General features: G+C 42.8%; 1 protein-coding gene and 1 long non-coding RNA gene across 2 annotated transcripts; one reads left to right on the top strand and one right to left on the bottom strand.

Annotated features, from left to right (window-relative positions):
* Positions 1 to 413: 413 nt before the first annotated feature.
* On the top strand, positions 414 to 1,649 carry LOC309689553. The gene is made up of 3 exons (XR_014271439.1): positions 414 to 1,051; positions 1,243 to 1,324; positions 1,496 to 1,649. It is a non-coding gene; the product is annotated as an uncharacterized lncRNA (long non-coding RNA).
* Positions 1,650 to 18,109: 16,460 nt separating this feature from the next.
* On the bottom strand, positions 18,110 to 23,088 carry LOC309689158 (uncharacterized protein). Its single transcript, XM_082505399.1, has 6 exons — positions 22,791 to 23,088; positions 20,062 to 20,200; positions 19,580 to 19,645; positions 19,290 to 19,457; positions 18,957 to 19,052; positions 18,110 to 18,508 (listed from the first exon to the last, which is right to left on the bottom strand). Exons 3-6 carry the CDS (start codon positions 19,589 to 19,591, stop codon positions 18,245 to 18,247), a joined length of 540 nt encoding a protein of 179 aa, XP_082361525.1. The 5' UTR covers positions 19,592 to 19,645; positions 20,062 to 20,200; positions 22,791 to 23,088; the 3' UTR covers positions 18,110 to 18,244.
* Positions 23,089 to 23,485: the final 397 nt, after the last annotated feature.

Below are 23,485 nucleotides of genomic sequence, written 5' to 3'. Positions count from 1 at the left end.
AAAGCTAGCAAGCCACCACTATTTTCCCATTGACGTACAAATACCGTTCTGCTTTTATGCATGTTGTTATATAGGAATATTTTTTGTTTATTAATAAACAGCACACAGTGGTCCCACTGTTCATCCGTCACTGCTTCGCTTTTTCGCTGATTTTCTTTTTCTTTTCTTTTTTTTGCACCGTACAGCATTGCATTCTGCAGCCTGATTGACAAATCTCCCCCATGTCGTGTCTCCTGCGCTTGCCAAATTTATCATGTTTGGTTTTGATAACCATCACGTCCAATAGAAAAAACAGCACAAAAACACCCATAACTATGACCCTCATTCGGAAATATACACCTCCACCGCGAGGGAAAAAGGCGCACGAAAGTGGCAGGCAGATGAAGACAAAACGCGGCATAATAATTGTCATGGTCCTGGGTCGGTGACCCAGCGCTTTTAGTTTGTTATCATTTTCTAGATGATGATTGTTTAAGTTCTGTGTTATTTTCGATCTGCCTCTAAGTCTGCGTCTGTACCTGTCTGTCTATGGTGTCTCCCCATCTGTTTGTGAATCTGTCTGTTTAGTTCAATGTCTTGTCTGGTTCCATGTATCTGAGTTTCCTGTTTTATTGTGAAGGTCCGTGTCGTATGTGAGTGTGATCACTTTACGTTTCCCCTGTCCCGTCAGCCCAGATTCCTCCCAGCTGTGTTGCCCTCCTGTCTCTCATCCCCTGATTACTGGTGTGTGTATTTAAGCCCTGTGTGTTCTCCTGCCTGTTGCCGGTTCGTCTGTATTACTCAGTGTCAGTCTGTGTATCCACCGTGTCTTCTCCCTGCTGTTCATCGTCATCCTCCTCTGCTCGTTTTCATTCAGGTTTGTGCTCTGTAGTTTAGTTGTTTCCCAGTTTAGTTTAGTTCGAGCCCCGTTTGCTGTTTGTCCACATTCTTTTGTGTTCAATAAATCACCTTCACTCCTCTACGACTGCCTGCGCTTGGATCCTCATTTATTCCACACGGCTCGCCTCGGCAGCCGTGACAATAATACTTTTACGTTTTGCAATCTACAAAGGTTTGCACTTTGAGAATCAATTATGAGAACTGTGACCAATGTTCATGTGTGTGGGGAAAACAGTGTATAAAGTGCGTGGCCAGGGGCTAGATTTTCTGAGAACCCCTGCTGCAATAAATGAGGGACCACTGTATATACTTTCTCTATGACTATTGTTTTCAACCTGTTAACATTTAATACTGTATTGATAGAGCCAACTTATTCTGCAGCAGAGCATCCCCTGTTGCTTCTCCTGGCTCCCCAGTCCATGAGCTCCTGCTGCTGCACCCACAGGTATGTACAGCAAGCACTGATACCTTTTTAGTCGGTGGGATTGCCTTGTGATCACCTTTACTAAATATCTACAACCAATCTGATTATACCCTGTTTTTGTTTTGTTTTTTTCAATGTTGAAATGAAAATCTAGTAGCAGCCTTCTCATTTCTTTGTGTTTTGTGCCCACAGAGGAGGACAGCTCCGAGGCAGATGAGGGACGGGTCCCAGGACGGTCCATCGGCGGTGGAGCTGGCCATCCTGGTGTCCCTGAAGAGGCCACGCCAGTCTCCAATGGAGCATTTCCTCCTCAGCCTTGTTCCTGCTCTGGAGAGCAGTTGGGTCCTTTTTATTCCTGTCTCTCTGTAAATACTTATATTTTATATATTTATGTTTAATGTTTTTCTGTTTGAGAATTTTAATATTATTTCAAATAAATTTTTATAATGACTAATGTCTCAGTTCTACTACACAGCAAATGTTGGCACACGACTCGACACATGTACAATTTATTTCATATTATACTAATAACAAAATATACTAATACAGTAGAATGCAAAAGTTTGGGCAACATTGTTAATAGCCATTATTTTCCTGTATAAATCGTTGGTTGTCACAATAAAATATGTCAGTTAAATATATCATACAGGAGAGACACACAGTGATACTTGAGAAGTGAAAAGAAGTTTACTGGATTTACAAAAAGTGTGCAATAATTGTTTAAACAAAATCAAGCAGGTGCATAAATTTGGGCACCACAAAAAAAGAAATGAAATAAATATTTAGTGTATATCAATGTGTGTGTCTCCTATATGATATATGGGGTGCCTTCGTCTGGACTTGCTTCCCATTCAGAGCTCCACAGCAGAGAGGGAAGTTCCAGCACTCCTGGAATCCCTCTGTGATGGACCACCAGTCTCCAGGTGAAGGCACAGCCATGAAGTCGTCCACTAGACAGTCCCAGATGGCCATCGCTACCTGGGGAGTGATCTGGCACACCGTGGACACACCGACTCTGTAATTGAAGGCTTGGTCGTGAAGGAGTCCCCGGTGACAAGGAACCTGGTCAAAATTGTTCAAAATTAGTATTATGTGTACTGCAGTTACAAAATACATTATTCAAATTCCAAAATACTTTTGTGATGTCAGATTTAAATTACAAAACATAAATCTTACATAAAACATTTCGTAATTATAAGGATAATTACAAAATGTATATTAGATAATATCTAAAACAATTGTGTTTTGTTTTAACTTTAACATTGTCACGGTCTGGCTGGCAGACCGTGGGGATGAGGAAAGTAGGACCCAAAACGCAGGACTCTGCGATGCCACAGTGCACTTTATTTACAGTGAATAGACAGGTCAGTCCAACAGTTAACTCAGATGTAAACTGCCAATGGTGCTCATCCCTTGCTCCCAGTGCGTCCCGTGCTGTAGCCCCCTTAGTTTGTGTGCTCCCCAACTCGCTTCTTCGCTCGACTTTGCGGTCAAGAGTAATAATCCCACGTCGACTGTCGCCGCGAGTCCAGGTTAAATACCTCTTCCTAGCCGGGAGGGATGATTACCACCAGCTGGTCAGGTAATCAGCTGCAACAGCAAAGAGGGACTCCCGATGACGACAGTCGCCCGGACACGCCTCTCCCATGACGCGCACTTCCGTCAACAGCCCCGACGACAGGGGGAGAGAGAGAGAAGCAGACACACGCACTCTACATACAAACATGGACAGAACAGTAGACGACACAGACCCCAAATAATAGTCGTAATAATAATAATAACAACAACAATAATAATACCACTGCTCACGGACCCCTGAGTCCTCCAGAGCCGGGTCCGTGACAAACATCATAATTTGAGTGGTAGCAACTTTTACAACTACAGTGTGCCAATCACTCATAATTCCTAAACATGTCAATCAGGTAGGAATGAAGTAAGACATTAATAGAAATAAAGAGTTGTATGTTGACATGTAGCCCTTTCCTTGCTTATATTTTTGAAAAATTAATCTGTGATAGGACAGCTTATCAAGATAGAACCATGTAACTAAAGATGAACCAAACTGTTCAGTTTTATCTAACTCTCAGTTTTAAGAAAGGCTGGTGACCCCTGTTATAGAGTCTGACAGCTGCAGGGATTATATACAAATATTCAACTACACCAGAATTAAACCAGGTCTAAATAAAAAAAGGAGTGAGTATCACCATCCATCCATCCATCCATCTTCAGCCGCTTTATCCGGGGCCGGGTCGCGGGGGCAGCAGCCTAAGCAAAGAGGCCCAGACCTCCCTCTCCCCAGCCACCTCCTCCAGCTTATCCGGGGGAATACCAAGGCGTTCCCAGGCCAGCCGAGAGATATAATCTCTCCAGCGTGTCCTGGGTCTGCCCCGGGGCTTCCTCCCGGTGGGACATGCCTGGAACACCTCACCCAGGAGGCGCCCAGGGGGCATCCTTGTCAGATGCCCGAACCACCTCAGCTGGCTCCTTTCGATGTGGAGCAGCAGCTGCTCTACTCTGAGCCCCTCCCGGATGGCCGAACTTCTCACCCTATCTGTAAGGGAGAGGCCAGCCACCCTTCGGAGGAAGCTCATTTCTGCCGCTTGTATCCGCGATCTCGTTCTTTCGGTCACTACCCACAGCTCGTGGCCATAGGTGAGGTTAGGGACGTAGATCGACCGGTAAATTGAGTGAGTATCACTACAAAGATTAACCCACAGTGGTCCTAATACCAGTTTGATATCAGCAAACACTGAGAGCACACGTATGACACCACAGCCATGCTATCAATGCAAACGCTGATAACAGCATAAATTGAATTAAATCGGGACTTGATGAGACCTTTTGAGTATCACTAGAAATATTATAAACAGTCGTCTCCATACCACAGTTTGCTATCAGTAAACACCAACGGCATTCACTGATAGCATAGCACATGCATGTTAGCAGTGTATAAATGATAGTTTAGCATATATTAGCACAGGTATCAATAAAGGACTACTGTATTAAACACTTTAATACAGTAGTCCTTTATTCACCTCAGGCAGATGGACAGACCCTCTGCAGGCGGGATTGAGCGCCTGTAGTTGGTGTCTAGGCAGGCGATTCTTGGACCAACGCGGGACAGCAGGTCCTCAAACTGGGCGAGGGGAAGACAGCGGTGGTACCGCTGAAATCGGCAGTCATCCAGGCGCAGCTCCTGGAGCAAGTGGTGAAACTCACCAAACTGCTCACGCGTCTGGAGGACCTGATGGACCCAGGCACGGCGAGGACATCCTTAACACCGCTGCTCTGCTCTCCACAGTAAATAGAGACGGGAGACTCTCTCTTCAAACGCTAGCTCGACAGCTGCCATCTAGCAAAGATACCGTCTGGCACAACTTCCTCCCACATCCCTCCCACATTTCCGCTTCACGCGCGTCAAAATATGCAATTTTGAGGCGCGATGGATTTTTCTTGGACACGCGTTGAGGTGCGAATGTGCACGCGTCAAATTAGGGGCGTTTGGGGCGTTTTCGTTCGCATCTATCGCGTTCGGTGTGAACACACCGTTAGTTTCTCTATTTTTCCTCAAGCCTCTTTGTGTCTCTCCGTCTCGTTTTTCAGACAAAGCTCCTTTTATCCCTGGTCTTCCTGGTGCCCAACTGTTGGCTCTGCTTTCTATTATCCAGCCTGCAGTAGGGAGACACAAGTGGCTCAAGGCCTCCCTGCTGTGTCTTTGATCACTCATGTGACCTGCAGCTGATGTACACACAAGAAAGACCAAGGCATGTAGTAAAGCCTGCCTCCACAGTGCCAGGGACATGAGCAGGGGATACTGTCACCCCTGTACACACTTTAAGAAAACACCCCCAACAATGCCTGGCCCCGGGGAAATGGCCCACAATGGCAGAGAACCACTTGTCGTACTCAGAAACTTAACGTTGAGAAATATGATGCCTCTTGCGGGTGACCTGTTGTGAGCGCTGACACTTCATACAGCATGCTCTCTGCTGACACTGAGGGCCTCATGGTGACTTTCGACTTCCTTGTACTGGGGAGAAATGACAAATGATGGAGTGTGATATGGGGAGATTTGTAGACAGTTGGCATACAAACGTGCAAAGCCTGAAGGAGATGGATGACACATGGTGGAGTACAGCACATTTACTCCTCCATGCACACCACTGTGTTTAACAGGCCATGTAATGTGAAATAATACAGTGAGGAAAATCACATCTTACATTATTCACAATTTGTATTTGTTCCCAAATTATGAGTGGATGATATAAATGTCTCCCCCCCCTTTCCAGACTTTTGTCCTCACTTTCTGTCTTAAAGCCATTAAAAGCATGCCAGATTTATTATGTGGCACCCACTGGAAAATATGAGCTCTATTTCACCCTAATTGAGATAGCTGATATGTAACCCTGCTTAAATTACAGTTTCTCAAAGGTGAACGGGGTAAATCAAGAGCAGTTGTTGAAATTACTTCACTAGCTTTGTCTTCTTATTTTACTTGTAATTTTCTACTAAATTAAGGCTCCATATGAAGGACCTCAAAACATAGAGAACTATCTTAATGTTTTCTAAAGGCAAAAGGCTAATTAAGATATCCACAGGGTAGTATTTCTCAGACTGACTCAGGGATACAGAGGGGTCATCAGCTTGATTATTCATGTCTCAGTTAACCATTATTTTTTAATAAGACTGGGTCTCAGTGTTACATTACCTGTTTTATTTTTTCCTTCAGTTAGTAACTGAAGCAGGCATTATTAAAAGAAATGTTCAAAGGGAGCTCAACAACAATCTATAGTTAGTGATTCTTATGTATCTTTTGGATTTTAAAAAAATCCATGAATTAGAAAGTGTGTTGATTTACATTTGAAACATTACAACATTTATACATTTAGTAAATAACCAAATAAATATGTGAACATTCCCATGACAATGTGGCACACCGTTTATATTTCACTCAGTAGTGTTACTAAGGTACAGCTTAACAGCTAGCACTTATAAAACAGATTCCTCCACCAGAGACTCTATATCAGAGAATATATCAATCTATGAGTGTCTATGTCAATTTAATAAAATTTAATTTAATAAATTTGTTGCAAATATGTTTGCTGCCAAAAGAAAAAAAAACAAAGAATAAGTTTTATTTATTACTGATCGTAATCAGCAAAACACAAAGCTATTACATATTCTCTCTCTCTCTCTCTCTGTGTATATATATATATATATATATATATATATATATATATATACACACATCTTCAACCTTTCCCTCTCTCTGTCTGTAGTCCCAGCCTGCTTCAAAATGGCCACCGTCGTCCCTGTACCCAAATCCTCCACCATCTCCTCATTGAACGACTGGCGACCTGTAGCCCTGACCCCCATCGTAAGCAAATGCTTCGAGAAGCTGGTCAGGGACTTCATCTGCTCTGCACTACCTGACTCACTGGACCCTCTACAGTTTGCATACCGCCACAACAGGTCCACTGATGATGCCATAGCCCTGACACTACATACTGCCCTGTCACACCTGGAGAAGAGAGACACGGTATGTGAGAATGCTGTTTGTAGATTACAGCTCAGCATTCAATACCATCGTTCCCTCGAAGCTGGACAGGAAACTGCAGGATCTAGGACTGAGCAGCTCCCTCTGCAGCTGGATCCTTAGCTTCCTGTCTGACAGACGCCAAGTGGTCAGACTGGGCAGCATCACCTCATCCCCCATCACACTGAACACTGGTGCTCCACACAGGTGTGTACTGAGCCCTCTCCTATACTCACTCTACACCTACGACTGCACAGCCACTAACAACTCCAACATCATTGTGAAGTTTGCGGACGACACTACAGTGGTGGGTCTTATCACCAATGGTGATGAGAGGGCTTACAGGGAGGAGGTCAGCACCCTGACCCACTGGTGTCAAGACAACCATCTCACCCTCAACGTCGCAAAGACAAAGGAGTTGATAGTGGACTTCCGGAGGTGCAGAGAAGTACACACCCCCATCACCATCAACGGCGCTGCTGTGGAGAGAGTGAGCAGCTTCCGGTTCCTTGGTGTACATCTGGCTGAGGATCTTACGTGGTCAGTACACACAAACAAAACAGTGAAGAAGGCGCAGCAGCGCCTCTTCTTTCTCAGGAGACTGAAAAGATTCGGCATGAGCCCCCGCATCCTCAGGACCTTCTATCACTGTGCCATTGAGAGCATCCTCACTGGATGCATCACCACCTGGTATGGCAACAGCACCGCCTACAACTGCAAAGCTCTCCAGCGAGTAGTGCGGTGCTCTGAACGGATAATTGGAGGTGAGCTTCCCTCCCTCCAAGACATCTACAGGAAGCAGTGCCTGAGGAAAGCGGGGAGGATCATCAAGGACTCCAGTCACCCCAGCCATAAACTGTTCAGACTACTTCCATCAGGAAGGAGGTTCTGCAGCATCCAGTCCCGTACCAGCAGACTGAGAGACAGCTTCTTCCACCAGGCCATCAGACTGCTGAACACGTCATAGACACCTCACCTTCACTACTGGAACTTTAACATTATGCACTCCATACTGTACAGTGATGCCACTGTTTTGCACATGTCCCAACTCTGTATATTTTATATATTTTATTTATTGTTTACTCTATTTAATTTGTAAAATATGTGTACACACACACACACACACACACACACACACACACACACACACACGTAGAAAAATATTTAGTATACACATCCAGAAATGCATATACTATTATATATTGTACATATATTTATTAGTTTCAGATGTAGCCATTCTTGTATTTTGCTTGTTTACATTATTGTATTTTGCACAACTCTGTTGCTTGTGAAGCTCGCACACAAGAATTTCACTCACATGTACTGTACCAATGTACCTGCACATGTGATGTGACAATAAAAGTGATTTGATTTGATTTGATTTGATATATATAAACCACTAGACCCTCCTACTGTCTGTGTACAGGGGTCCGAGGGATCCTCCAGGAACCTATTTTCTGAATAACCTGTTCCAGGGCAGGCTAGATTCACAGCATAAATTAGCATGGTGATTTACCAGAGTAACAAGTAAAACACCTTAATAATACAGAAAATACAGAGTTAGCCCTGAAGCTTCCTGGATAAGCTAAAATCCAGCTTTGTAGTATAGACCTCTGGCCCTTGTGTACTGAGATAGCAATTAGTGAAGCTGGTTCCTTTGCCCTTTGCGCTATTGTTCCTGTGAAAATACTTACCCAGTTGTCTTGTGCGCAGATTTTCTAGAGACTGGTGAGCTGAACTCAGTGCTGGTGAGATTCATTCTGAGGAAAGGAACTTTGGATTTGCCTGTTGATCTAGAACCCTGGACTTCACTAATGGAGACCTGTTCCCTGAGTATTGAACCCCATGAAATTTTTAGACTGGAGTCCTGTGTTTGAGTCTAACCCACCTTAGTGTTTATGACAGAGGCTCAAGACTGCCATGAACCTAAAACTACTGGAACACCAGACTCATACGCAGGTTTTACATCGCCTGCTTTGAGGAAAAAGGGAAAAACCTATTAAAAATGCTCTCATTAAAAGTCAATTGAAATGATGATGAAACAAAAGCAAAGCTTAATTCATAATTCATAGCATAAATTGTCTTTATTGGGGAGGTACATAAAAGTGGATATTTCAAGCCAAAGAAAACTTTCTGTATTTGTTCTGGCTAAAGACACTTTCAGAAGGCATGTGATAAGTGTAATAAATATAATGTTTTTAAAGAATTCTGATTGTTTTACTCTACAGTAAAGACTATAGTTCTCTCACAGAAGAAGAGAGGAGGTGTCTGTTGGCAGTCTTTTGTTTTTGCTGAAGTCTGATGGCATTTATTTCATCACACACTGGTAGGATGTTGTGATAAACTGTGCAAAGCGTTGTTTTGTCCTTTTGTGCTCTGAAATGTGCCACAACTTTAGTGGGAGGTGATGGTTCATTACTGGCTGCCACCACTTTACATAGTCTTTATAAATCCAGGCGACTTGTCTTTTGAGAAAAGTGTAGTCCCTTATAGGAGGTTACTTTAAAGAACTGACTGACTGGGGATTAATTGTAAATTATCGTTTCATCAAATGATAAGTGTATTAATCTGGACTTTAAAGATACTTAAATCACTTTTTCCCCAGAGTTAAGACAAACCGTGATAAAATCAATAAGCAATTTTAAAGAGACATTGAATGAGGTGTTTAGATGCAGCTGCTTCTTGATTCAGAACCCTTGGTATGGTTAAAAGTCAAAGAAAGTAGATGCTGTCCCTCAGCACCTATTCTTCATCAGCTAGTGTGTGTATAATGATCGTACTTTGCTGGCTATCCTGCAACTTACAGTACCTTTTAGATAAAGTCAGAACTCAGAATTTCCAAATTCCCAGTTGGCATTTTTCATCTGGAATTACCTCTCAACTTGGGCACCTTTTGACTCGTCTTGACCCAACTTTTGACTCATCAAAGTAGCCACCTTTGGGAGAAAAACAGCTGACCACACCAATAGAAATCAAATATTCTTCAGAAATTCTTCCCATATGTGTTGCAGAAGTTCCCATAAATGTGTGACACTTGTAGGTTGCTTTGCTTTCACTCTTCTGTCCAGTTCATCCCAAACCACCTCAATGGGGTTTAAGTCTGGAGACTGTGCTGGCCGCTCCATGTTTTCAAGCTTATCAACTTGGTCTTTTTCCCTGAGATAGGTCTGGCATAGATTGGACTTATGTTTTGTGTCATTATCTTGCTATAGGATGAACCCCTGACCAACTAGATGCATACCAGAGGTTATTGCATGGCGCTGCAGAATGCTGTAGTAGCCGTTTTGGTTCACTCTGTACAAGTCACCGACCCTGGATATAGCACGCTTCCTCCTCCATGTTTGATAGTTGATGCCCCACACTGTGTGAACCAACCATAAGGTCAACTTCTCTTGTTTTACCCTTACTACTTGCAAGATGGTGCCAGTGAGGATGATTCCTCTCACTTCACTACAGTATAAGTATTTCCTTAAAGGTAGAATATAAACATTTGTTCCTTTCTGTAAAAAAAAAAAAACCCAAAAACAAACAGTAATCCAAAAATCGTGTGTTAAATTAATCAGAATTTTTTTTGTATGTAATTTGTATAGTATATTTTTTTTTCTCTCATTTCTTTTCTAAATGTACTTGTATATTGTTCACATGTTGAAATAAATTACCAATCAATCAATCAATCAATCAATCAATTCCCAAATATCTTCAGGTGTAAGTATTTGTACGTAAATATAATTATAAATATAATAATAATTTTAAATACAATGACAATATACATATTCATTCTATATATATATATTACATGCATTCTAAATGACACAGTCTACTGTGCTAATTATTTATTTTCAGTTGCAAATATACAGCTAGTGTTATATGCACAGCTTAGTGGGCATAAAACCATCATATTGCAAAAGTGATTTGATATACAGCAAAAGCAAGTGTCCGGTTTGGATAACACATGGTCTCAGGTTTTGCGTCCATTTGATGCACTGATTGAATCCCTCACCCACTTCCATCTGTGTTACTCTCTTTGTGCTCCCAACTTTAGTCGACCGTTATTAAGGGCAAAGTCTGACCATTTCCCATAGGGAGCCAAAGAAAAACCCTGTAATTCATATTCCTAGCACAGACATGTATCCATCAATCATTTTATTTAATTCTGGCTAGGGCTCAAGAGAAGATATTCTCTTTCTGTCCTCCTATATGTATTGAAGAGATGTGTCTTAGAACAAAAGGAGAGGAGTGCCGATAAATCCCCCAAGACTGAACAACATAAAGCTGTGTGAAGAAAATGGATCTGGAAACAAGGGCACTTTAAAAGCTCCCTGACTTAATTTGGAGTGAATTAAAAATCAAGATATGAGACTTTTTTTAAAAAAGTAAATACAAAGTGACATAGCAGTAATGTTCAAGTACATAATAGTTGTAAGGAGGGATCAGGGAATGAAAAGGGAATGAAAAGAATAATGAATCCAATGGCATGGTATCAAGATTATTCAAGATTATTTTGTGGTCTAACACAATGACAGACAGAGAAGGCATGCTGTGCAAGCACTTTTTAATTCATTCATCTTTTTCATTCATCATTAATTCATCAAGTACAAAGAACTTTAAAAATGTAATCCCGTTTGGAAGAAGAACTGAATTTACAGAAAGTTGATCATCTCCCAGGCTGATTTCTTGTCCATAGCAACCGTGTATACAACTAATGTAGTATAGACCTGCCATAACAAATTAACGCTATATTTTTTTTAGAAACCAAGTAAAAATAATAATACTTGTGGGACACTCTGCTTAAGCCTTTGGTAACATTAAGCATATTTAAAAAAAGATGACATGGAAATATAGAATAGAAAACAAACACAAAGTTCTTGTAGAAGTAAGCCTCATCACATCAACAGAACATATATGTCAAATATATCAATACAGACTACATGAACAGTTAACTGGAAAAAGAGCTGATATATAGTATAAAAAACTGACTTTGTTCCTGAAATAAGGTTTTAAAAGAAAACTGTCTCTGTCACTATCTTTGCTGTTTATTGTTACTGATTTGAAATGAGGTTTTTTGGAAGGAATAATATCTTGCCTGTATTCCTAATATGTAGTAACAGACCCATGGTGCTAAGCTTTAATGTTAGAGTATTACAGTAGTATTTTGAGATGTGTTAAAAAAAATGTGTGCAAATACTACAAACCAGCACAGGGTTATTATTTGGCAGACTACTTGGTCATTGGGTACAATCACTGCCTGGAGTTTCTGCTGGTTGCCAGGCAACTCGAGAGTGATGGCCAGGATGTTGCTTGCTTTGTTCAGTTGGGAGCTTGCCCTCCTTGCTGATTCCAAGAAAACAATATTATTCTCACTATCATTTACAAATACCAATGTTAATGGCCACATGTGAGATTAGTAATGTTGAGGAGATGCTGATTAATTACACCATTATTCGAATACTTCTAGCATGTGATTCTGGTAACCATGTTGTTCTTGTCTTGCTTGACCTAACTGCTGCCTTTGACACCGTAGACCACAATATTCTAATTTCTCGATTACATGATGTAGTGGGTATTGGTTTCACTGCACTCAATTGGTTTGGGTCTTATTTGTCAGATAGAACTTTCTCTGTCAGCCTTCTCGGTTACGAATCGTCTTCTGCTCCTCTGTCATGCGGCGTCCCACAGGGCTCAATTTTAGGGCCACTGCTCTTTTCACTGTATCTATTGCCTCTGGGTTCTATCCTTAGAAGGTGTGGGATCTCATTTCATTGTTATGCCGATGACTGCCAAATTTATTTGCCACTAAAACACAAGGATGGCATCTCCATAAAACCTCTCTTGACCTGTCTAGATGACATTAAAGCTTGGTTGGCTCGAAACTTTTTAAATTTTAATGAAAAGAAAACAGAAGTGTTGGTGTTTGGACCCAGTGGTCCCTGTGAGTCCTCCTCTGTTGTTTTAGGATCCCTGGAAGTCTATTTTAAATCTGTTGTTACTGACCTTGGTTTTAAGTTGGACAGTGATTTTAAATTGGACAACCAAATCAGAGCAGTGGTGAAGTCCAGTTTTTATCATTTAAGGCGACTGGCAAGAGTAAAATCTTTTCTTTCGAGGCAGCACCTTGAAACAGTGATCCGTGCTTTTATTTCTTCCTGCCTGGACTACTGTAACTCACTTTATGTGGGGGTCAGTCAGTCATTGCTCTCACGTCTGCAGCTGGTTCAAAATGCGGCTGCACGACTCCTAACAGGAACTCGAAAAAGAGAGCATACCGTATTTTCACGACCATAAGGCGCACTTAAAAGTCTTAGATTTTCTTCAAAAAGTACGGCGCGCCCTATAGCGCAGTGCGCCCTGTGTGTTGTAAGGAGGACGTAGTAGAGAACACCATGAGAACGCTAAACGGTGAAGTGTGGGCGCAACCCTGAAAATGGCAAAGAGACACGCTTATGAAGCACAGTTTAAACTGAAGGCCATCAGCTACACGGAGGAACATGGAAATCGAGCAGCGGCGAGAGAATTTAAGATTAACGAATCGATGGTTCGCAAATGGAGGAAGCTAGAAAACAAGCTCCGGCAGGTCAAGAAAACGCAGCTGAGTTTCCGCGGACATAAGGCGAGGTGGCCCGAGTTGGAGGAAAGACTCGAGCGGTGGATCATCGAGCAAAGAACGAGCGGGAGAAGCGTTTCGACGGTCACCATTCGGCTAAAAGCAGTTTCACTTTCACTTTTTATGAAACGGTGCCATTTTTCCATCCGGACCAGGACTACGGTAGCGCAGCAACTTCCAGCGGATTATAAGGAAAAGCTGGCCATCTTCCGCTCCTACTGCAGCAAACACATCGGCGACAAAAACATCCAGCCCAGCCACATCACAAACATGGACGAGGTCCCGCTCACTTTTGACATCCCGGTGAGTCACACTGTGGAGAAGAAGGGGACCAGCACGGTAGCGATATGCACAACGGGGCACGAAAAGTCTTCTTTTACTGTTGTGCTTGGCTGCCATGCTAATGGACAGAAACTATGGTGATTTTTAAGAGAAAGACTTTGCCTAAAGAGAAGTTTCCAGCAGGAATCATCATTAAGGCAAATGAAAAGGGCTGGATGGATGAGGAAATGATGAAAGGGTGGCTGAGGGAGGTGTATGTAAGGAGACCAGGTGGTTTTTTCCACGCATCACCATCGCTCTTAATCTGTGACTCTATGCGTGCCCATCTCACAGCCGATGTGAAAAAAACTAGTGAAACAAATGAACTGTGAGCTTGCTGTCATTCCGGGAGGCCTGACAAAGGATCTCCAACGGCTGGACATCGGTGTGAACCGCCCGTTCAAAGTAAGGCTGCGAGCGGCCTGGGAGCGATGGATGACCGATGGAGACCACAGTTTCACCAAGAGGCAGCGCCGGGCGAGTTACGCCACAATTTGCCAATGGATTGTAGATGCTTGGGCTAACATGTCTGCTGGCACTGTTGTTAGAGCTTTCGCAAAAGCCGGCATCATTTCCGAGGAGCCGCACGGCACGGAAAGTGACTCTGACAGTGAAGAAAGTGAACCTGGCATGTTTGATGGAGATTTAGCGCAGCTGTTCAATTCAGACAGAGGATGAGGACTTCGATGGGTTTGATTGATGATAAAAATGTGAGTACCAAACTCAGTTTTGCTCCTGCTTTATTTTTAAATACGCACACTTGTATGCTTGTGTGTTGTTGATGATGACGATTACTGGTAATAAAAATGTGAGTAAGGTACCGAACTCAGGTTTGCTCCCGCTTTATTTTTAAATACGCATACGGTACTTGTATGCGCCCTATGATCCAGTGCGCCTTATGTGTGTGTTAAATACAGTAATGGCACACATAACTGAGACTGCGCCTTTTAGTACAGTGCGTCTTATGGTCGTGAAAATACGGTATAACCCCCGTGCTAGCCTCTCTGCACTGGCTGCCTGTGTCTTTTAGAGTTAATTTTAAAATTCTTATGTTTGTTTTTAAATGCCTTCACAGTCTTGCCCCGCCTTACCTCTCCAAGCTTCTTCATCCCCACATACCCTGTCAGTCTCTCAGGTCAGCTGACCAGCTGCTCCTGGAGGTACCGAGATCCAGGAGGAAGCTCAGAGGGGACAGGGCCTTCTCTATTGTGGCTCCAAAATTATGGAATAATTTGCCCATGCATGTTAGAGAGGCCCCTTCACTGTCCACTTTTAAATCACGTCTTAAAACCCACTTTTATTCCTTGGCTTTTAACCTCAGTGAGACTTAGTTTCTCTTTTAATTGAAGTAGTTATTTAATTAATGATTTCACTCTTCTTTTATTTGTGTTTTATTTATATCTCATGTAATTTTATTTTATGGTTCCAATGTACAGCACTTTGTGTCAGCTGTGGTTGTTTTAAAGTGCTTTATAAATAAAGTTGATGATGAAAGCTGATGATGACTAAAAGCTAGCATGTTTAATTCCTTATATACAGAAATGTATGCAATTGTATTTATATATATTTAAATTGAATAAGGAGAACATCATGGAAGAGTGTTCCTTGACTGGAAGGATGAATAAAATGTAATAAATATATATGCCACATACTTCAGCTTCCAAAACTTAAATTACCTGCTGGCCTATGTCTTGGTCAGGAGACTTGAGGATCACAGTTCCATGGAGAAAAAGCATAATATAAACTTTTGGCCTTTATTTGATAGAGACAGTGTAGGTAGACAGGAAAGCTGGGAGAGAGAGGGGAAAACATGCAGCAGACTCAAACCTGGGACTATTGCTCTCCGGTCATACAGCACATGGTCACCTGCTCATCCATTGCGCTAAACCAACACCCCAGGCAAGTGTTTTTAATAAGTAGTGACAGGTAATAGTGATGATAACTGTGCGATAGGAGAAGGATCGTTGAGTGCGAGAGGAACTGACCTGAAAAATAGGATCATGGCCAAGCTTGAAAACTGGATCCCCCGTAGCCGGTTACCAAGATTACGTGAAGTACCCTCATAAGGTCTGCTAGATGATGTTAATGCAGCACTACGGACGATACCTACAACCACGATTACCGACACTAACAAGCTGATCTACAATATGGCAGCAGTGATCAGTGAGATGCTTGGCTACAAGTTGAACAGCGACAAGGGGCAGTACCCTCCATGGAGAAGGAGGCTAGAGGGCAAGATCAAAGTAGCACGGAGGGAGGTTAGCCAACTAACGGAGTTGCAGAAAGGTGCGACAAATAAGGTGCCTAAGAAATACAGCAAGCTGTCCATACCTGAGGCCTTGGAAACTGCCAAGCAAAGACTCACAGCCTTGGCCAGCCGCTTGAGGAGGTACACCAGAGAGATAGAAGGCAGGAGAATAAACCAGCTGTTCTCCACAGAACCAGCAAAGGTGTACTCTCAGTGGCAAGGGAACAATAAGAGAACAGCACCACCAAGGCTGGAGACGGAGCAATACTGGAAGAGCATATGGGAGAAGGATGCAACCCATAACGGCAATGCTCAGTGGCTAGAGGATCTGAGGGCAGACCACAGCGACCTCCCTGAACAGGGTCCAGTAACCATCACAGTGGCAGATATCCAAGAAAGGGTCTCCAGTATGAAGAGTTGGACAGCACCAGGGCCCGACATGGTTCACGCCTACTGGCTGAAGAAGCTGACTGCACTCCACGAGCGTCTGGCAGCACAAATGAACCAGCTGCTAGTTAACGAGAGACACCCGGAATGGCTAACTGAAGGCCGGACGGTCCTGATCCCCAAGGACCCCAAGAAGGGACCGGTCCCCTCCAACTACCGACCAATAACCTGCCTCAGTACTACATGGAAGCTCCTGTCAGGCATCATATCGGCTAAGATGAACAGGCACATGGATCAATACATGAGCGGGACACAGAAAGGAATTGGCAAGAATACCAGAGGTGCAAAACACCAGCTACTGGTAGACAGAACAATCAGCCAAGACTGCAAGACCAGACTGACCAACCTGTGCACTGCCTGGATTGATTACAAGAAGGCCTATGACTCAATGCCCCACAGCTGGATACTGGAATGCCTAGAATTGTACAAGATCAACGGGACCCTAAGAGCCTTCATCAGGAACTCAATGGGGATGTGGCGTACAACACTAGAGGCCAACTCCAAGCCCATAGCACAAGTCACCATCAAGTGCGGGATCTACCAAGGAGATGCTCTGTCCCCACTGCTGTTCTGCATAGGCCTGAACCCCTTCAGTGAGATCATTAACAAGACTGGCTACGGATACCGACTACGGAACGGAGCAGTTGTCAGCCACCTCCTGTACATGGATGACATTAAGCTGTATGCCAAGAGTGAACGAGACATCGATTCACTGATCCACACACTGTAAACCCGAATAAGTTACCAGAACTCAAAAAAATTGAGGCAATCGATTGCCTCAATTTTTTTGAGTTGATCAACTCAAAAGTCAAATTTTTCCAGAACATAAAAGTTTGGATTACATGGTACTTGTATCTTTTGAGAACGGTCAACTCAAATATTTGCAGTTAATATGACTTAAAGTTTCAAGTTTACAAATTCAAAGAAATAAGTTCACAGAACTTATAAAAAATAAGTACACAACCACAACATTTTTATGTTAACAAAACTCAAATGTTTATTAGTTTGTGTTGTCATTATTTTAAGTACACGTTAGTCAAATATGTTGACTACTTGATACTTAAAAACATGTGACCCAAAACTTAAAATTTTTGAGGCAATTGATTGCCTCAATTACACTGAGTATCGGTAACTTAATATGCAAAAGTCATAAACATCTGCCATTGAACAGTATCTTGCCTGCTCCCTTTTAGCACTATGTTGAAATTAAATACATTTTTTTTAAAAAATAAATAAATAAATTAAAAATAATTAACAAAAACATTTATAAATTAAAATAAGTAGACCAAAAATTGTTTAGTCAGGAAAACTGTCAGAGTAATGAAAAATAATGCCAAATAATAATAAATAATATCAAAATGTGCTTTTGGCTCTCTGGCTCTCTGGCTTTTGGCTCTCTGGCTAATATCTGAATAATATCTGAATATCTGAATAAGGCAACAGGGCAGCAATTTGAGTGAATTACAATGCTATTTGTTTTACATTAACCAGTATCAAACAGTGAAATTTAGGTCATCTTGCGCAGCCCACAATGTTTTGGAAATAGTATTACGAAAAACATTAAAACACACAAAACATTAGTGTTGCTTTGCATTATGTTAATGAGAACAAAGGCACGTTGTATAGTTTGGACCTATTGGCTGAATGCAATAACGTTTTGAGGCATTATTTAGATAAAAGGAGAGAACTTTGAACTAGCCTTTTATAATGCTTCACCCTGCATCCTTCTTTCAGATGAGTTCCTACATAACCAAGTCATTCTTGAGGGTCTGTAACCTGGGTGACAGTTTACCACTTTCTAGACCAAGTAAAATCTTTTGAGTAAATTCTAAAGTGTTGGTCAGGGCTTTGGGGTAGCTGAGGTGCATAGATCAGTCCAAACATTACCAGGAAGGCTTCACCAAATCTGGGGAGACTGAACACGGCATCACTTTCAATGACGACAGAGATTTTCACAGGTTGGTAGTGAACTGGACTTGTCGTGTCATGGTCACTAATGACAGTGAAGAGGGCCACTTCAACACCATCAAGCTCCAACTCATCAGATTCGTCCTGAATTAATGAAAAAGAGATACTAATCACAATCTAACCCAAGAAATACAACAGACGACATATAATTTCTCATTTTACCAACTCCAATTGAGATCCAATACCTCTTTTACAAGGGAGACCTGAGTCTCACTGTAAGAGGTGAAAAACAGAAGATCCATGTTCTGCACACATAAATCAGCTAATTCACCAGAGAATCAAGTGGTGTGAGATAGACTGAAACTAAGCTAAAGGAAATACACAGGAAAATGTTTTACTAAACATCTTATCACTTTCAACAAAACACCAATTCAGTTCATTCGTAGTGAGGAGACAGAAAAGACCATACATGGAAACCGTATGGGTAGACTAAACAAAGGTAAGTCCAAACAGTGCATCAAAATACATGTTTGTACTTTGATGCACTGTTTATATACACAGTAGTATCTGTTAGATACTTAAGGACACTCACAGTGCAGGTTCTGAAAAATCCAGAGACATCCTCACGCAGATAGACAGGAAGGGCGTGGAGAACGGTAGTGCGCTTGGTGTGGATATCATGGATTTCCTATTTCCAGATAAAAACAGAATTGTATATACTGGTGAGTTTACTGAACAACAACAACAACAACAGTCAAATCAGAACATATGTCCACAAATAACCTGTTCACATCTTTAATACAGTCAGACAAATAGCAAACACAAAGTGGAGTAATAGCAAAATTCAAAAAGCTCATTTAAATCATTGAACCTGTCCAATGTTCCACTGGTTCAACCTATGAAATGTGTAACAATCTATTATTACCTGTTCATTGTGAATTCTTAGAATTTCAGCCAGGGCATCAGCTGTCTTCCCAGTTTTTGATGCCTTCTGTCTGAATAAGGTCATCAGTCGAGGAAGATGGCGGTCAAGTTCAGCGTAGAATGTATTGGGCAGGTTCTGATTTGTAATCCGCTGAAACTCTGCATACAACTACAGCAGAAGGACAATACAGTTCAATTTGAAGAATCTCGCACATCTTTATAAAGCAGCAAAAAGCTGCCACATGAGTAAGAATTACAATTTTCATTTTAAAGAGAGCTGATCCATATTACCTCAGACTCCATTTTTAGAGCAGGCCAGAGGTCCAAGAGCTCCTTCACTCCTTCACAACCCTAACCCTGCACATATAGTTTAAAATATAGCGTTTCTAACAAGAAAACAGCTTGAAAGCACTCTCACTGCAGACAGGCATCTCCGTTGTGTAACTGCAGGGACAACGGGCTTGTTTGGACCCAACTATTCTGAGTCATGAGAGGGGGTTTAAAAATTTAAAGAGATTAAAACACTTTGTTTCATACTAGGCGACCGGGCGCCACCTCTAGAACAAGTAGTATCTAACTTTTTAAACAGCCTGCGACCCTCATTACAACAACTTAATGCTAGCTCTGCAAGCGCAAAGTTTCCTTCGGGGAGAGCAGCAAAGCACATAAAAAACACGGACCCGACATTTCTGCTATTCTTTTCGACACGCACCCAAAATACAACTAAATATTCGTATTTTAACAATAAACTAATATCAACATTGAAAACTTACTGTAAGTCCAGTGATGCTAGTTGCTGCGGTTAGGTCCAACTTTCTCCAGTCGTCCGTGTTGCCTCTTTGGTGCTGTTCCCGCCCATATACCTTTACTTCTTCTGTGTTTCGTATTAATGCTCATTAGCGCCGCCTTCCGCTTCGGAGGGTGAATCAGAGATTAACTCGGAATAAAAATTGATTCCTGCAGCTGCTCAACACTTGCGGAAAATATTAAAAATATATATGTAGGATACATTGATAAAACAATGAATATTAAAATAAATACATTTTGTCTTCCACTAATGCATTTAAGACAATTTGATTTCACTTATTTGGTGAAACACTTTGAGATTTTATTGTATTTTAGCATGTGCTACATAAATTAAGTTTATTATTAAATCCTATACTTGAAACAACAAAAATAACAGGACTTTACCATTCTTATATGTCCTAACTTAACTGTGTTACGTTGTGCTTAAGTTATGATTTTAAGTGATGCTCACTTAATATAGAAATAGTTCAATTCAATCAAATATTATTAGTTTCATTTACTCAAAAAGAAGAACATGTTACATGAACTTGACATATTTAAGTTAACAGAACTTTTTAAAGACTTTGAGTATACACTACTTAATCTATTTAATTACTTTGAACATTCGGGTTTACAGTGCACTACCAGGCTATACAGCAATGACATTGGAATGTCGTTCGGACTGGAGAAGTGTAGTCGGATGGTAACAAAGAGAGGGAAGGTAGTCAGAACTGAGGGGATTGAACTACCAGAAGGCAACATTGCAGACATAGAGGACAGTTACAAGTACCTGGGGATCCCGCAGGCGAATGGGAACCATGAAGAGGCCGCTAGAAAAGCTGCAACCACCAAGTACCTGCAGAGGGTCAGGCAAGTCCTGAGGAGTCAGCTGAATGGTAAGAACAAGATCCGGGCCATCAACACGTACGCCCTGCCCGTGATCAGGTACCCTGCTGGGGTAATAGGCTGGCCAAAGGAGGAGATAGAAGCCACTGACATAAAGACAAGAAAGCTCCTTACCATGCATGGAGGGTTTCACCCCAAGTCCAGCACCCTGAGGCTGTACGCTAAGTGGAAGGAAGGGGGCCGGGGACTGGTGAGTGTCAGCACCGCAGTCCAGGATGAGACAACGAACATCCAAGAATACATTGGGAAGATGGCCCCAACTGACCGAGTGCTCAGTGAATACCTCAGGCAGCAGAAACCCAAGAAAGAGGAGGGAGACAAGGAACCATCATGGAAGGACAGGCCCCTGCACGGTATGTACCACCGGCAGATAGAGGAGGTGGCTGATATCCAGAAATCCTACCAGTGGCTGGACAAAGCTGGACTGAAAGACAGCACAGAGGCACTAATCATGGCAACACAAGAACAAGCTCTGAGCACAAGATCCATAGAGGCTGGGGTCTATCACACCAGGCAAGACCCCAGGTGCAGGCTGTGTAAAGATGCCCCAGAGACAATCCAGCACATAACAGCAGGGTGCAAGATGCTAGCAGGCAAGGCATACATGGCCATAACCAAGTGGCCGGCATAGTGTACAGGAACATCTGTGCCGAGTATAACCTGGAAGTCCCGAGGTCAAAATGGGAGATGCCCCCAAGGGTGGTGGAGAATGACCGAGCTAAGATCCTGTGGGACTTCCAGATACAGACGGACAAAATGGTGGTGGCTAACCAACCGGACATAGTGGTGGTAGACAAACAGAAGAAGACGGCCGTAGTGATCGATGTAGCGGTTCCGAATGACAGCAATATCAGGAAGAAGGAACACGAGAAGCTGGAGAAATACCAAGGGCTCAGAGAAGAGCTCGAGAGGATGTGGAGGGTGAAGGTAAAGGTGGTCCCCATGGTAATCGGAGCACTAGGTGCGGTGACTCCCAAGCTAGGCGAGTGGCTCCAGCAGATCCCGGGAACAACATCGGAGATCTCTGTCCAGAAGAGCGCAGTCCTGGGAACAGCTAAGATACTGCGCAGGACCCTCAAGCTCCCAGGCCTCTGGTAGAGGACCCAAGCTTGAAGGATAAACCGCCCGCAGGGGCGTGCTGGGTGTGTTTTTATATATATGAGCCGGAGAATGGTGATAAAGTCCTGGCTCAGAAGGGGCGGGAGAGAAACAGTCTCTCGGTTTTACGGAGGGTTTGTAGACGCCCACTTGCGAAGGATCTGTTACCACGAAGGTAGGTAAGCTATCCACACTGTCTCTCATCCCGCTCAGAACAGCCCCAGAAAACAGAGTCCCGGAATCTGGGGAAGCCAGAGCATCTCGCTCGCTCACCGCCTCGGGCTGCTCGAAAGTAAAAGCAGACGGGGGGTGAAGTCCGAGGTCTAAAAGGAGAAACTCCCGCTCCCACGAACAAAGCGAACCCAGAAGCCATGGGAGACCGGTCACCAGACGCTGTAGCCGCCTCTCTATAGCGCGCTGGGACGTGCCACCCGGGCTTTCCAGCCACAGGTCGATGAGCTCCTGTGTGGCATCGATGAGCGTCTCCCGTAGCTCCCTGGACGGATTAAGCGCTGCTGGGTCCAGCTTGTGGTCGCGTCGTACTGTCACGGCTCGGGGCAGCGGCCGTGTGAAGAGTGGAAAGGAGGACTCAAACGCAGCGCTTCCTTAGATGTGAAGGTGATTTATTGACAATACTGAACATAAAGTGGAGATGGCAAACAGAACTAAGGACGAACTAAACTGGGAGAAACTACACAAAGGAGTGGCAAACCTGAACATGAAGGGAGAACAGCAGGGAGAGCACGCAGGGGAATTCACCGGGTATGAACACAGACGACGCGACCAGGAGCAGAGGAAAACACACACTATAAGTACACAGAGAGACACTGGGAATCACACACAGGTGGGGGAAACAGCTGGACCTGATTAACCTGACGAGACAGGGGAACACTAACACCAGGGACCAATAGAGGGAGCACAAACCCAGAACCCAGTATCTAAAATCCCAAACACAAACCATCCCAAAAGAGGCCACGAATAATCATGAAAGTAATAACAATAAAGAACACAAACACAAAGTCACTGAGTCATGGCCGCAGGACCATGACATTGACAGCTCACCAAAAGTGAAGCCAAAATGTTTCTATTGTTTCCTGGTGTCTTACTGCAGTATAGTTCATAAAACCACCCCATGGTAGCAAATGGGACTTGTGTGAGACTAAAAGAAAAAGTTCACCTCAGGTAAGTTTTTTTTCCAAAAATGCTTTTCCTAATATTATTAGTTCTTATCATGTTAATCTGAATTCTAAGGATCACATTTTTTATAACGTTGCTTTTAAGTACTAAGATGTTGTAAAATTGGTGTGCAAAATAATGCTGATAGCTTTAAAGTGAACAATAAAAATTATATATACAAAGGCTAATTTACACCATTAATTTACATCAGCTCTCAGACACAGATTTGAG

This window comes from Aulonocara stuartgranti (assembly GCF_965226115.1).
Source record: "Aulonocara stuartgranti genome assembly, chromosome: 15".
Lineage (NCBI taxonomy): Eukaryota > Metazoa > Chordata > Actinopteri > Cichliformes > Cichlidae > Aulonocara > Aulonocara stuartgranti.
Note: the sequence above shows the minus strand (reverse complement) of the source record. Positions and strands in the feature narration are given on the sequence as shown.